Source organism: Rutidosis leptorrhynchoides, chromosome 3 (genome assembly GCF_046630445.1).
Source record: "Rutidosis leptorrhynchoides isolate AG116_Rl617_1_P2 chromosome 3, CSIRO_AGI_Rlap_v1, whole genome shotgun sequence".
Lineage (NCBI taxonomy): Eukaryota > Viridiplantae > Streptophyta > Magnoliopsida > Asterales > Asteraceae > Rutidosis > Rutidosis leptorrhynchoides.
The window spans coordinates 590,234,828-590,252,397 of NC_092335.1; the positions used below are offsets into that span (position 1 = coordinate 590,234,828).

A 17,570-nucleotide genomic window follows, 5' to 3' on the forward strand; every position below is an offset into this window, starting at 1 on the left:
TTCCCCATACTAATCAAAGCCAAGCTTTGAGCTTTGGTGGTGCTACTCAAGACATGTTACAAAAATGATATCCAAATTAGTCATATAAGCGTGTTCTATGTGATCGTTGTGTTGACTAAATTAGCCATCAATATTTTCAATGTGAGTATGCTAATAAGGTGTGGGCTGATATGAAGTCATAAATGTTTAGAGGTCTGACTAATAATTTACAAAATGTTAAAAATGGTGCAAGAAATAAATTGACGCCTTTTCAATAATAGGTAGAAGACTATTGAGGAATTGAGTAAATATATTAGGATTTTATTCAAGTCAAACTGTTGACTTTTATTAAGGATCGTGAGATATGAGGTTTGGAATGGCGTAACATGAAATTGTATGGCGTTTTCTTCTGGTCATGGCGTGCCATGTAGGATGAGGCAGTCTAGATTAGTTGTTGGTATTGTTCGTTTGTGATTTGCAGAGGCGGAACTAGAATTTAACGATAGGGGAGGCTTACACGAAAATTAAAAGAGGCAAACCAAATAAAACTAAATGAGGTCAACTTCATACGAATAACCCATTTTATTTGTTTAATAATGTTTATTTGTCTAATACATACATACATAACTACTCTACGAAACTTTAGTAACTATTAAACAAAAAAAATGCTACTATAAAATTTAGAGTATGAAACTTAATATGACCTATCTAAATAATTGATATGTAAACTTAACGACGTGTTTCAGTTAATATTACTATTCAGGTTTAGAAGATAGGTGACCCAAACAATTGAGATATACGAATAATTTAGGGAGGCTAAGTTAAATTAATTAAATATGGATTATTAATATTTTATTGAAATATGTTCTATTGGGGGAGGCTGAGCACCCCTTTATCCCTCCCTTGTCTCCGCTACTGGTGATTTGGGTAAGTGTTCCAGTTTTGATATGTCCTGCTTATTGTTTGTATGTTGGTGGTCAAGTCTATTTAATCCAGTTTATATGATCTATATAAACTACAACCAAATTGCATATGATACCAAATTTTAGAGTGTTCAAATGTGTAATTATCCAAATGTGCAATTGCACATGATCTAATATTCAAAGGGTCCAAAAATAGTTGCACAACGCTCAACATTCAAAGGGCCCAATAATATTAATCCAACAATCTATATGAACCATTGATCAAAATGTTCATTTTACCAAGTAATTATAACGGTTCGACCTAAAAAAATAACTAAATCTTCTCTTTTTTCTTTTCTATTCTTTCCAAAATTAAACTTGGGAACAAAGTGTTATACTATAGGTTTAACTCACTTTTTGTTAATTTATGTTTGGACAATAGTAAATGTAAAACTCAGACTACATTTAAGCTTATCATATTTAAATTCATTAATTCATCCGAATTTATTATAAGGTATAAATATTCATTTGTAATACTGATTTTCCGTATTTAAATTTCGTATGTGTATTTATTCATGACAATTATGACTTATAAATATATAATTAAGATATTTATGGTATGATTAAACATAGCTTTTAGAATTACATTATCATTCATTTTCTTTTCTTCCAAAAATCATTTAATGGCTAAAACATTTCTCTTTCCCATTTTCAACAATTTGGTCTTGAAATTTCAACCTATGTGTGAAGGCAGAGCATTACAATATGGACTTCCATAATTCAATATGTATCAATTACTCAAAATTCAACGAACATGAAGAGTACCAAAACAATGTTGCATCTACAGAACATGTTTATTTCAATGTTTTGTACCCGAAATTATTTGCAAAGTTTGCTAAATAATTTTGGGAAAATAGTCATCTAAATTCTTTAAGTTCTTAATAAATGTAATATGACTTTTTTATTGTTCTAAAAAGACTTTATATTTAGATTTTCTCAACAAAAATTAGCCTTTGAAGATGTTAGAAATATGTTTAAATCCAGATAAGACCACTTGTAGTGGTGATGGCGTGATGGGATCTGATGGAGTGTTTTTGTGAGTTATAGTGCTGATTTGGCAATGTGATGACGTGATAGAGTTTATAATGGTAGTCGTGATGATTGTGTTGTAGGATAATAGGTCCCAACTTTTTTATTTTCTTTTTCATTTTTTATGGTAAGTTATTTATATTATTTAGTTTTATTATAGATAAAATTTCATTCCTCGTCCCTGAACTTTACATCAAATTTGACTCCTCGTCCCTTTTCTTTTTTTTTGTGCATCCCTCGTCCTTAATGTATCACAATTCTACATCCCTCGTCCTTTTTTTTGACTCCTCGTCCTTTTTCTTTCTGTCAATTCTACATCCCTCGTCCCTAAAAAGACGAGGGATGTAGAATTGTGATACATTAGGGACGAGGGATGCACAAAAAAAAAAGGATGAGGAGTCAAATTTGATGTAAAGTTCAGGGACGAGGAATGAAATTTTGTCTTTATTATATTAATTAGTAAATTTGAAATATTTTAATAAATAATTGTAACGAATTTTATACTTTTATATTTTTTAAATTTATATTGTTTAGGGTTCAAATTGTATTTTATTTAACTATTTTGTAAACTCATGCAAAGTCTAGGTACTAAATGTGCAAATTTCTTATTCTATATCCCCTTCATCGTAGTCCGAAACTAATTGGGGAAAAAAACCCTAAATCGTTCCCACAATTCGTTAAAAATCAAAATAGAAAATTGTTGGGGGAGAATGTAGGTTAATGTGAGATTATGCTTAATGACTATACTAATCTTAACCCATAACAATAAGTGTTTTGATGATGACATATACACATGCACTAGAGGTGATGGTAGACATCTTGACATAAATATACAAGTTCACTAATCCATATTTACTCTAACAAAAGACCAAAACCAAAACAAAGCTTAGATTGAAGTTTAGGCTACACGGTTCAGTCCACGGTCGACCGTAGGTCAGAATGTGGAATCCTGCACCCTGGTTTGTGGAACCAAGAGTGCACGATCGACCTCACGGTCAACCGTGGGTCGACCGTAAAAGTCACTGTCCGAACTTTTGATAAAATTTAGTTTGACCACTTCAGCATCTATTATTTATGAAACTTGTTTAAACATGCTCAAAATAGTTGCCTCCTTCATATCCAAAGGAGTTTTAGTCACTAGAACACTAATTTTGGTTAATCACACCTAATGACACCTTATTGACGATTAAGCATTGATTAAGAAACAACACATAAGTGTTATAGGAAAATATGTACATCTAAAATGCATTTAGACATACCTAGGATGGTCATTAAGTCCCAACCAATAGTTGCTCCTTCATTGTACATGTGTTGGACAATAATGTACACTTATACATTAATTTTGCAAATGCCACTTTGCAAGTAAAACTTACATGGCCTTAGTTTAATGCTATGGTATCACTATATGTTTAATCATAGATTAATTAGTGATCTCTTGCTAGTCGTTACATGAATATTACTTGATTACTTGCTATTAATACATGAGTATTATTTATCTATGTGCTAAATGCTAACTTGCTAAGTAGTTAATATGTATATGTATATGTATATGTATGAACCTTGTCTTGCTATGTGTTACAAGTTGGAAATATATCAACTTGTATTTGGACTACTTCAATATATGCTTATGCTACTTAATGCTTAACATGTCATAATCTAGTAATCTTAAAAGGATAAAGAATCATTAATACACATATATTTGCTTAAGTCTAAAATCAAGTTTAAGTATGGTGTAGACTTGATTAACTTGATGTCTTATAACATGTTTAACTGACATTACTTACTTAAATTGTTAAGACTTCATGAACACAATTAATTCATAAACAGGTTTAAAATTGAATACTAATGTGCTTTATGATTAAAGTGGGTTGTTGTCATCAATGACATGTTGACCAACCAATAGGACTTTAGCAAATGTGTTAATTACAAAAAAATATTATGACAAAACTGAGATTTCCTCAAATGATTATCATGAATTGTATCCAAGAATGTTACACTTTTCACTTTAAGCATGACAAGTCACTATCAAGGCAATACATCCAAGGTAAATGAACACTTAATGCATATATTACTTGTATAGGATGTTGGGTATCTTTTGCAGGTATTAAATGAAGTAAAGAGTTCAAAGAAATGAAGTAAAGAGTTCAAAGATTATAGTTCAAAACTGATTCAAATGGCTATGCAACGGATAGGAATTTTGAACTGGACCACGTGCGGTCGACTGGTCGACCCACGGTCGACCGTGGTCCCAGCCGCAGCAACGACTACTTTTTATCTCTCTCCATATAAATAGCAAGACTTGGAGAACTTTGAAGACTTGAACGTCTTGCATGCTACAACTCAAAATCATCAGAGAATCACAAGAACATAACTCATATACATATGTTTGTGATTAGCAAGAGAAGTTCTATAATCTCATAGATTATAGAAGAGATTGTAAACTTACTATCAAATTCTTATCATTGTGAGTTTACATAGTGTTGTATTAATCCTTAGAATTGTCTTAGGATTGTCATTATTAGAAAGGGTGAGTCGTGTACCTTGTAACTAGAAGCATATGCTAGCTTAGCTATCATTTTCCTTAAAGGGAACTAGCGAGTTGATTAATTTCATTGGGAATTAATATTTGTCCAAGGTAAAGACAAGTTGATCTAAGTTAGAGGTAATCTTTCAAAGGGATAGAAGGATTAGGTTTGTTGTCTAAGGAGAAGTACAAGGCTTATAAATCGGATCTCCACTGAATTTGGAGAAAGGTGCTTAGTGAAGCAAAACTCCCGATTAGTGAATCGGAGAGTAGATTAAGGTGGATTAGTTAACATCCACCAAAACCACTATAAATCCTTGTGTTTATGTTCTTTACTTTACATTCCGCATTATTACAAACATAAACACGACACACATTGGTTTGAGTTGATTAAAATGATCAAGGATTGTTCAAATATTGTTGATCATCGAAAAAGTGTTAAAAATCGTGTTAAGTAACTATTCACCCTCCCTTTAGTTACTTACAATAATCATTATCAAAATAGAGAATGTAAATTGATCTGGACACGTGGCTCTCCTCGATTCGTTCCCACCCACTTCACGCCTCTCTTCTTTGTGTGATGCAACAATCACGCCTGAAAAATTTGCCACTATCACGTCGCACTGTGGCGCGATGATAATGATGCAGGCCATATCACGCTACAATGTGACCGGTCTAATAGCTAGTCGTCGACACATAAAACATAAAATAGCTGATAACATCTCTCTTTAAAAATAAAAAAGAATCTTTTTCCCATCTGGCCTCCAAGTAGTTATATTTTATTTAATTTTCTCTAATAAGGTTGCGCTTGATTTGACTATTTTAGTAATTTAGCACTAAGTATTAAACTGGTTAACTTTGACGGGTTTGTTTGATCCCTGAATGACAAATTTTAAATTATTAAACGCCTAATCATTCTCTTTGGGGGAGGCTCGGAGGGGGAATAAGTTGATCGACCGTTCAGGGCCAAGAGTTTTCAGGAGTCCATTATATATATAGGGGCAGGTTTAATAGGGAAGTAACCAATCGGGGGGAAGCGGGGGGAAGCAAAATAATTTTTTTTCCCGTTTTTTTTCCGGCATCAAGATCACACGAAAATATGAACATTTAGAAGACACTTCATGATGAATGTTATTTTTTAGGCGGAAAAACGATCGACAAAAATAACATTCAAGATAATATTGTTCGTGAAGAATATGAAAGTTTTTTTTTTTCTTCATGTTTTGTGAAGTAAAATTTAGCCCGATTTAGAGTTTAGGGTTTAGGGTTTGGTGTTTTGGGTTTATGGAATAAACACCAAACCCTAAACCCTAAACCCTAAACCCTAAACCCTAAACTCTAAACCGTTCTTGTTAAAAACTCAATCTAAATCCTAAATCTAAACCCTAAACCCTAAATTTCTAAACCCTAATATCTAAACCCTATAAAACCCTAATATCTAAACCCCAATAGCTAAAACCTCAACATACGCTCGAAAAACACGAGAATGGTTATATATTACTTCTTCGAGCGTTTTCCCGCCAAAATAAAAACATTTATCACAAAGTGTCTCTAATAAGTGTTCATATTTTCATCCCATCTATAATGTTCGTGAACAAGGTTTTTTCAAAAAACGAAAGAAAAAAAAAGTTTTTGCTTCTCCCCGCTTCCCCCGATTGGTTACTTCCCTCTTGATCCTACCACTATATATATATATATATATATATATATATATATATATATATATATATATATATATATATATATATATATATAGGGGCAGGATCAATGGGGAAGTAACCAATAGGGGGAAAGCGGGGGGAAGCAAATTTTTTTTTCTTTTTTTTTGGAATTTTTTTTTCCGGCATCAAGATCACACGAAAATATGAACATTTAGAAGAGACACTTCGTAATGAATGTTATTATTTAGGCGGAAAAACGATCGACAAAAATAACATTCAAGATAATATTGTTCGTGAATAATATGAACGTTTTTTTTTTATGTTTTGTGAAGTAAAATTTAGCCCGATTTAGAGTTTAGAGTTTAGGGTTTAGGGTTTGGTGTTTTGGGTTTATTCCATAAACCTAAAACACCAAACCCTAAACCCTAAACCCTAAACAATAAACCCAAAACACCAAACCCTAAACCCTAAACTCTAAACTCTAAACCGTTCGTGTTAAAAACTCAATCTAAATCCTAAATCTAAACCCTAAATCTAAACCCTAAACCCTAAATTTCTAAACCCTAATATCTAAACCCCAATAGCTAAAACCTCAACATACGCTAGAAAAACACGAGAATTGTTATATATTACTTCTTCGAGCGTTTTTCCGCCAAAATAAAAACATTTATCACAAAGCGTCTCTACTAAATGTTCATATTTTCATCCCATCTATAATGTTCGTGAACAAGGTTTTTTCAAAAAACGAAAAAAATTTTTTTTTTGCTTCCCCCGCTTGATTACTTCCCTCTTGATCCTACCACTATATATATATATATATATATATATATATATATATATATATATATATATATATATATATATATATATTCAAAGATTTGGGAAAAGTATGGAAAAAAGAGAAACATAACTGAAGCAGTGAACGCGAAACACAATAAACTTAAAAATAATAATTAAATGTCCTAAAAAAATAAGAGTATTTTTTGAATAAATTATATAATTCGTTACGATTCAATAGTCCTTATTTTTACCTAGTACTTAAATTATTGGGACGTGCCCTGATTCTATTATTTCATAACCTAAATTAACTCTTCAAGATCTTGCATTTCATCATCGATAGTAACTTAGTTGTTACACAAATTCCAAAATCAAAAGGACAATATATTATATAAAATCGAAAAAGAAAAATCATTCAAGAATAACTATTAACCTTGGTATTACTTGTAACTGCATGAGATTTACTTCTATTAAACACCATATGATCACTTTTCACCTTTCTACCCAAATCTTCTTCTTCATTAAAACTCGAAACCGCAACATCTTCATCAATTCGACCCATCCCAACACTCACACTCCTCGGTACTTTTCTTGATCCCATAATCATCATATGTTGTTGTTGTTGTTGTTGTTGTTGTTGATGTTTTATGTACAATTCAAGATCAGACCTATTTATATTAACATTATTCATACTAGTTGTGGAGTTAGCTCTAATAAGTTCCCTAAGATCTTCACTCGCAACGCTTGACCCAAACGAGCTCGCGCTTGTGGTCCTAGATAACGGGTTACCATAGGTCATAACGGGCCTAGCGTAATTCGTGTGGTTGGCGCAATCGGTTATGCTACGAATGTAGAAGTCTTTGGCTTTGCGTATGGCCCGAAAAGGTGTTGTGAGGATTTTGATCATTAGGTTTTTTTGGGTTATGGGTTTGGTTCCCATGTTTGTGATGAGATAATCTATAAGAAAATGTTGATGGAGAAATGGATATTGATGAATTGTAGATAAGAATTTATTGTTAGTTTGTGTGTGGGTGGAGATGATGTTTATAGGTGCGTTTTTTTAGATGGCAAGTTGTTAAAGTATTACTCAATTGTGGGTTTGATTTGACTACTTGTGTATATATAATAATTTATTTTATTACTACTATTATTTATTTAGACATGAGTTTGGGGAAAACGGAAATGACTCCTTGGTATCTAGATAAATTCATTATTTATTTAGACATGAGTTTGGGGAAAACGGAAATGACTCCTTGGTATCTAGATAAATTCTTCTTTTTCACACCTTGGTATGAAAAAGAAGATAAGATAACGTTTTTTTTTTTTTTTTTTTTTCAATCTTATGTGTCTTTGAGTTGGAGAGAAAAAGGTCAATTCTTATTTTATAATTTTATATGTAAATTTATTTATTTATTTATCAACACACTAAAGCTTACTTACTGGTCACCAGTTTATGCTATTTACATTAATTTGATTTTATAGTTAGAAGATTTTTTTACTACTCCGTATTATGTAATACACTTATTTTCTAACAGCAATTTATTCTTTTTAATTTTTTTTATTTCATGTATGTTAGTTGTATAAGCTTTATTGGCGTTCTAAAATCTTCATATATAAAGAATTTCAATTACCATCAGCACATTAGGATGATCAAGCCCGAATATTAGATTGCGCAACCTATGAAAGTGCACATGGTCCAATATTCTAAGAGGCTCAAAATATTGTAACCCGTATTAAGTACCCAATTAACTTTTTTTTTTTTTTTTTTGAAAAACAAGTAAATTTTTATTGATATATCGAAAAATTACAAAGCCCTATAAAGTATACATTTACATTAAAGTGAAACGAAATGGAAAAGCGACACAAACACGCACATGAAAAGGGAAACATTAGACACCAAGGAACTTGAAAAAATAAGTTGGAAAGAAGCCCCTAAACAGTACCGCAACTGCGATGACAAAGTTGACGACTACTTTCCATTTAACCAAGTGAGAAATGTATACCCACACCACGAAACGTGAAGTGTGGAGGGCTTCACAAAACCGAATTAGCCGATGCCCGATCTTTGATGATTCGAGAAGGTGTAGTAGGATGAGTTGATAAGCCATTGGTGCCGCTCGATTGTTGATTTTTTAAATCTTTTAGATATCCACCCAAATGATTGTGTTAGTATTTCGGAGAGAATTGTGTTGCCGCACCAATCTTTTTTGCTAAAGACCTTAAGATTTCGGTATTTCCATATAATATATGATGAGGCCCATTTCGTGGGTTGCCAAATGTGTGCACCGTGTTTAGATGAAGTGAATGATTGTTCGTTTGTAGTGACGTCTGAGATCTTGGAAAGGGTGTTGTCGGGAAGGTTCCACCATTGTAAGATTAGTTCCAAACGAATGAAGTGAGCGGGCAATGAAAGATGACATGTTCGATGGACTCGACATGTAAGATACATAATGGGCAAAGTAATGTGTCGAGATCAATGTTACGTTTGTCGAGTTCAATGCGTGTCGGGATTCTACCAAGTGTTACTCTCCACATAAAAATGTTGATTTTTTTGAGGTATTAGATTATTTTTTGGTGTCTTCAAGATGGTGGATGGGGTTCCAAGTTTTAAGTTGTCGAGTATAGATGCGAGGGCTTTTGTTGTAAAAATGCCGGATTGCTCTAAGTTCCATTTCCATGAATCGGGTTTGTCGGAGAGGGTGATGGAAGCCAACAGATTGTCTAGTTCCGTTAATTCGTTGAGTGCGCGACCGTAAGGGGCACGTGACCAGTTCCATTTGCCGATCGTGACAGAGTTAGTTGATGTGATGTGATCCGCAACCAAGGCGTTTTGATTGGTATTGAGCAAGTATAAGTCTTCGAAAAAGTGTGCAAAATTTTTCGGAACCACACCATATTTCTTGCCAGAATTTAGTACCATTACCATTGCCAATATTCTTTGTTATCGAGTTGGAGAAGTTTGCACCAAGATTATCCGCAATTTTACTGGCCTTGATGATTTCTTTCCATATTGTACAACCTGAAACATTTCTAGATAAAACAGTAGTACAAACCCCTCCCCCTCCCCGTATATACTTGATATGATTTTGACTCATAAAGCGTTTTTTTCATTGGCGAATCTCCACCACCATTTGCATAATAGGGAGTTTTTTTTTTTGCAAGATAACGACCCAGTGTTTAATATGGTAATAAATGTGTTCCCATTTGATCCAATTGATTTTTTTGTCCAAGTCCGAACCGCCCCAAAAAAATGTTCTTCTTTTAGATTCAAGTATGTTAATTATTTTAGAGGGAGCATGAAATAAGGAGAAGTAGTAAATAGGAATACTGGATATGACAGATTTGATTAGGGTAAGCCGACCTCCGAATGAAATAGATTTTGCTTTCCATTCGGAGAGTCGCTTATCGAGTTTATCAATGACTGGTTGCCAAGAGGAAGCTTTTGTGGAAGGGACACCGATGGGTAGCCCTAGGTAGGTGAATGGAGTTGAACCGGCCGAACAATTAATGTAGTTTGCCATGTTCTCGACATCATTTTGTGAGATCCCAACTCCATAAAGATTGCTTTTTTAAGATTTACTGATGTGATAAAACCGACCTTTAAATTTTATAATTAAACTAACTTAATAAATATTATCACACTACGGGCAACTGGTCCCGATCGTGCAGCAATAGATACTGGCAAGTCAAGTTCGTTCCACAGGGAGAAGCGTATTCAAGAATCTAACAACAATTAATTATACTTTTAAGTGGGTTTTAATTGGTTTTTGGTTTTGGATATAATTAACTAAAATAATAATAAAAATTACAAGAAATAAAAATATAAGAAAGTGTATTTACTTAGATTTCGTCCCCCTCGTTGATATGAATCATAGACAATTCATAATCAATATACTATGGATTGTTGTTAAGTTCGGTTATAATATTATATAGTATATAACTTCGTGATAACCTTTCGATTTCATAAAGTCTTGATTTACTAAAATTCAACTTAACTTTCGCTAATCTCATTTTAACAAATCAACTATACCTGATCATTCGAATTGTGATTCAACCTAGTTTTAACTTTCATTAAAACCTAAACTAAAATGGTTTCCCTTCTTATAATTTCATGACTATATAAATCTTAATACCACCACATCACCAAATCCGTATTCTTATATTTTTGTCAGGAATATAATCCTACGTTTTGTCTAGATCACAAATAGCGTTGAAGCATATTTTATATATCACCAATTTAACTTTCGCTAAATGATTCAATAAACTATGTGACGGGGATTAAGTATTAAATTTACATAATAATGGATCTTTTGATTGAACACAATATCTAAAATGACTAAAATAACAATTGTAATACTTAAAATGTTGACTTTATATATTTTTCTTTCGAATTTATATAAAATCTTAACTAACTAAAATTAAATCTAACTTTCGTTAAATCTTATTTTAGCGAGTCAACTATACCCCGATTATTTAAATTGAGACCTAGCCTAGTTTTGACTTTCGCCAAAACTTAAATCGTAACGGTTTTCCTTTTACAATTTCACGATTATATGAACTATAATATTATCCAAACCACCGAATCTTATTTCTAAATTGGTGTTAATAATTTATCCATAAGTTCGTCTAAACCACTTTTAGTGTTGAAGCATAATCTATATTAATAAAAATAACTTTCGCTATTTTTATCTAATAAATTAAGTGATAGGGATTAAATATCTAATTATATAACAATGGTTCTTTTAGCTAGACACAATATTAAAGATAATCAAAGTTACATTTTAGTGTTCTAAATGATAACAATCCATAATCGAGGGGCTCTACATCTAATCAAACACAGGAGTAAACTAGCTAATCATAATAATAGGACGGGAGTAAAAATAAAAACATAATATAATACACATAATAACAATAATAATGATTCTAACAATAATAATGGTAATTTAAATAACAACAATAATGAAATACTTAAAATTTAAACGGAACAACTTACAATAAACTTTACCCTCATTGACTTCAAATGGTAGAAATTGAAAATAAAAACACCCGTGTACACGAACAGTACCACTCTTACAATATTGAAACTATCTAACTTGAACTTGAAATTTATTTTGGTACGGAATTAAAATGAAATAAATTGATACGGAGTAATATGGAAAATAAATTGAGACAGTAGGTTGTATATAGTTTTGTTATCTACCTAAACTAACTACTCTCTTTGCTTGTAAAATGGCACTCCGTATTTAACATGTAGAGAAAATGAGTAGTAGGTAGGCTTGAGCTGTATACTCCTTTTAATTATGTAAAGCTGAAAAGGACTGTAAAGTAGTAATACTAAACCCAAAAGCAACCGTCCCATGTGAACTTGAATCTGGATCTGGATCAAACATTACGCATTTCGCGTGGTATCTACACGTTCCACGTAAGAGTAACATGAAATCTGGAAATGTGTCACAACATTACGCGTTTCGCGTAATGTATTACGCGATCCGCGTAAGAGTAAATGGCAGGTTTGTATTTTTTATTTTTGTTCTCTGTTGACCCTGTGTTTCGTGTTGACGTATATTGATTTGGAGCTTTCATTTGAACTCTTTTTCTTCGATCATCTTGAACTGGCATATTTTTCATCTTTTATTCTTGATTTCGGATAAACATTTTCTCGATATATAATTGGTTTAAATTCGTCGTTTATTGTCTTTTCTTCCAACTTTAACATGTGTATTACTTTCGTTGCTTTTCTCATAAAATGTGAATCTAATGTCCTTGTAAACGATAAAAGAATATGAAATATAAATGATATTGCGTCGAAATATATGTATGTTTATAGCAATATCATTTACTTTTAGGCCTGATATATTTTCAAAGCATTTAAGTAGTTTGGAAATATTTTTTGCATTGCGTTTACTCCATTCGTCGAAGAAGATTGTGTCATCGGCATATTATAGGTGGGACACAACAACCTTGTCATGACCAATGCAAATACCACATAATTGGTCGTTTGCGATTGCACGTTTTACAAGGATGTTGAGACCTTCAGCAGCAATGATGAAGAGGAAGGGGAAATTGGACCTCCTTGACGAATACCCGTACTAGGTGTGAATTCCGAGGTCGGGGACCTGTTGAGGAGAATGTAGATGGAAGAGGATGAAAGGCAGGCATGAATGAGTTTTATCCATTTAGTGTCGAACCCCAAGCACCTTATAGTGTCGAAAAGGAAATCTCACTCGATGCAGTCGAATGCCTTTTCGAAGTCCACTTTGAATATGAGGCCTTTTTTTTCTTTTTTCTTTTGAGTTCGTTTATTAATTCGTTTGCAATTAGGACAATATCAAGTATGTTTCTAGCTTTTAGAAAAGCGGTTTGTTCGATTCCGATTATTTTATGGATGACTTTCGAGAGACGATTTGATGGGATTTTGGTGAGGATTTTGTAATAGCTACCGATAAGGCATATTGGACAGTATTCATTATATCTGTTTAGGTTGGCTTTCTTAGGAATTAGAGTGAAAAAAGAGGCGTTACAACCTTTAGATATTTCGGAGTTGAGCCAAAACCAATCTAAGGCATTAATAAGGTCCTCTTTGATCAATCACCAATATTTTTTGAAGAATTTCATCTTGAAGCCGTTAGGACCGGGAGCTTTCAAGCTATCTCAGTCTTGAAGTGCATTCCACACTTCAGTTTCAGAAAATCGGGCTTCAAGTAGAAGATTATCATCTTGGGTGATATAGGAATGTTCCGTTTCGTTATCGAATGGGCAACTTCCTTTTTTTTTTTTTTTTTTTTGGATTTGAAAAGTGTCTCGAACTATTTTAGTGCCCTATTTTTGATAATGTTTGGATCCTCGGACCATGATCCATTTAAGGAAATGCCACAGATGTTATTTTTATTAGCACGTCTTTTAATGTAGTTGTGGAAGTATTTAGAGTTTTCATCTCCCTCGAGATTCCATTTGATGCGGGCTTTTTGTTTGAGCACGTTAGATTTCTTCTTTTCTTTTTCAATGTGTTATATTTTATCATTTACCCAACTTAATCTTTCAGGTTCAGTTAGTGGCCTACTTTCGGCGAGTTTTTCCCATTCACTGGAAGCATCAAGGTGTGATTTAATTTCAGTGTCGAGGTTGTTTAATTGTGAACTACATTTTTTAAGTTCAAGTTTAACATTTTTTAGTTTATTACGAAGGATGCAATCTGCGCGGTTGCCATTGACAGGAAGGAGCCGTGTGGATTTAATTATTTCGTCGGCATTTTTTAGTTTAAGCCAGGTATCGAAAACACGTGTAGGTTTAGGGTCAAAATTGACGAAGGAATTTTTTAGGATGATCGGGCAGTGATCAGAGAGATCCCGAAATCGAGTGTTTTAGATGAGATGTCAGGCCATAATTTTAGGATGCTTTCTGATATAAGGAATCGATCAAGTTTGCTAAATTTTAATTTATTGAAACAAATTTGAGTGAACCTTTTTCCTCCGAGTGGTAGATCAATAAGGTTGGAGTTTTTTATGAAATTATTTAAGTTAATGGCAAATGTTTGTTTAAAGATGCAATTGAGATGTTAGGATTTGGATCTTACTTCGTTGAAATCGCCAAAGATAATATGGGGGACATTGAATGAGTCGATGAGATTAGAGAGTTCGGACCAAAAACGGAGTTTTTTCTTGTGGGAGTGTGGACCGTATACGTTTACAAATGTAAGACCCTAAACCCAAGTGTACATGTGTACATAAACGTCGAATAATCAAACTGTATTAAACTGAAACTCACAGACTGATTTTGAGTGTGTACGCGTCGCGTACTGTTCCTGCAACAGAATTCTGCCTTTTCTAATTAAGTTAAATGAGGGCATATTGGTCATTTCACTTGGGGGACAGTTTTAGGCCACAAAAGGCAGACTGGTGGACTCAATCAAGTCCACAATCTTATCCCCATTCTTTCATCTTCAACCTCAAACCCTTGAGTGGGAAAAAGAGTTTAGAGAGTGAAAGCTTCATTTGGGGAAGAAGAAGCTTGAATCGATCGAAGTCGCACGTGTTAAAGTTGTTCATCTCGTTCACGGCTACATTGTGGTAGTATTGGTAAGTTCTAACTCCGAGTTTTCATAGTTTGATTAGTGTTCATAATTGGGGTTTTGATTTGGGTGTTCTTGAGTAAACCCAGTAATTGATAAGTGGGTGATTGAGCTAGTAAATGGTGTTGATAACTGTAGTGACCCGAACTTTTCCATGTTTATATATTAATTAAAAACTATATTTGCATGATTAAATGTTTCCAACATATTAAGCAATCAAACTTGTTAAGACTTGATTAATTGAAATGAATTTCATATAGACAATTGACCACCCAAGTTGACCGGCGATTCACGAACGTTAAAAATTTGTAAAAACTACATGATGATATATATATGTATATATATATATAGTTAAGATGAGATTTTGATAAGTAAGTATCTCACTAAGTATATTAACAATGAGTGATATACATAAAAATGAGTTTATTGAGTTAAGAAACTCGAAACGATATATATAACGATTATCGTTATAACAACGTCTTACTAAATACATATGAATCCTATTAAGATATTGATACACTATGTTTAACATGATAAAATGATAATTAAACATATCATTAAGTATGTTAAATATGAACTACATATGTACAATAAGACTACTAACTTAAGAATTTTGAAATGAGGCATATATGTAACGATTATCGTTGTAACGACATTTTAATGTATATATATCATATTAAGATATATTCATACATCATAATATCATGATAATGTAATAATTTAATATCTCATTAGATATAATAAACAATGGGTTAACAACATTAAATGAGATCGTTAACTTAAAGGTTTCAATACAACACTTACATGTAACGACTAACGATGACTTAACGACTCAGTTAAAATGTATATACATGTATTGTATTTAGATGTATTAGTACACTTTTAAAAGATTTCAAGACACATATCAAAGTACTTCTACTTAACAAAAATGCTTACAATTGCATTCTCATTCATTTTCATCAACAATTCTACTCCTATGCAACCGTATTCGTACTCGTACAATACCCAGCTCCTAGACGTATATACTATTGGTATATACATACAATAATTCAGCTCTTAGCAGCCGTAGATAGTCAACAAACATGTGGAACCAACAATTATACAACTAGTATGACTTATGAGCAAGGAAACAAAAACAAGAACTCCTTTTAACCCCACTCACCTTCACCACTCACCACCCACTCCATTTCACTTCCAATTTTCTTTCCAATTCTCTCTCAAAACACACACACTCTTCCATGAACGTCTAAGTTACTATTTTTCCAGCAAAAATAATCAAATACAAGTTTTGGTTATTATCTATAATCATCATAAAAACAATTACTCAAGAACACATCAAGAACACTTCCAAGTTTACAAGTTTACTTCCAAGTTTCCTAATCCATTCCAAGCAATCACCTAAGATCAAGAAACCTTTGTTATTTATAGTAGGTTATCTTTTTAAATCAAGGTAATATTCATATTCAAGCTTTGATTCAATTTCTATAACTATAACTATCTTAATTCGAGTAATAATCTTACTTGAACTTGTTTTCGTGTCATGATTCTATTTCAAGAACTTCCAAGCCATCAAAGATCCTTTGAAGTTCAAGTTATTTTTTCATCATTTCCAGTAGGTTTACCTACTAAACTTAAGGTAGTAATGATGTTCATAACATCATTCGATTCATATATATATATATATATATATATATATATATATATATATATATATATATATATATATATATATATATATATATATATATATATATATATATAACTATCTTATTCGAAGATTTAAACTTGTAATCACTAGAACATAGTTTAGTTAATTCTAAACTTGTTCGCAAACAAAGTTAATCCTTCTAACTTGAATTTTAAAATCAAATAAACACATGTTCTATATCTATATGATATGCTAACTTAATGATTCAAAACCTGGAAACAATAAAAACACCGTAAAATCGGACATACACCGTCGTAGTAACACCACAGGCTGTTTTGGGTTTGATAATTAAAAACTATGATAAAATTTGATTTAAAAGTTGTCCTTCTGGGAAAATGATTTTTCTTATGAACATGAAACTATATCCAAAAATCATGATTAAACTCAAAGTGGAAGTATGTTTTTCAAAATGGCCATCAAGATGTCGTTCTTTCGACGGAAATGACTGCCTCTTTAGTAAATAACTTGTAACCTGTAATTCTGACTATAAACTTATACTTTTTCTGTTTAATTTCATAAATTTCAGTTCATTATGAAACCATAACAATTAGTCACTCAAAATGGATTTAAAACGAAGAAGTTATGGGTAAAACAAAATTGGATATTTTTACTAGTTTTAGCTACGTGAAAATTGTAACAAATCTATACTAATCATATCCTAGCTAACTTATATTGTATTATAAATGTATTCTAACATATATTATGTAATCTTGAGATACCATAGACACGTATACAATGTTTTGACATATCATATCGACCCATCTATATATATTATTTGGAACAACCATAGACACTCTATATGCTGTAATGATCGAGTTCGCTATACAGGGTTGAGGTTGATTCCAAAAATATATATACTTTG

The 17,570-nt window shown here is 32.3% G+C and overlaps 1 protein-coding gene across 1 annotated transcript; it reads right to left on the minus strand.

Annotated features, from left to right (window-relative positions):
* Nucleotides 1-7,347: 7,347 nt before the first annotated feature.
* Nucleotides 7,348-7,872, minus strand: LOC139902170 (uncharacterized). The gene has a single exon (XM_071884822.1). It carries the CDS (start codon nt 7,870-7,872, stop codon nt 7,348-7,350), a length of 525 nt encoding a protein of 174 aa, XP_071740923.1.
* Nucleotides 7,873-17,570: the final 9,698 nt, after the last annotated feature.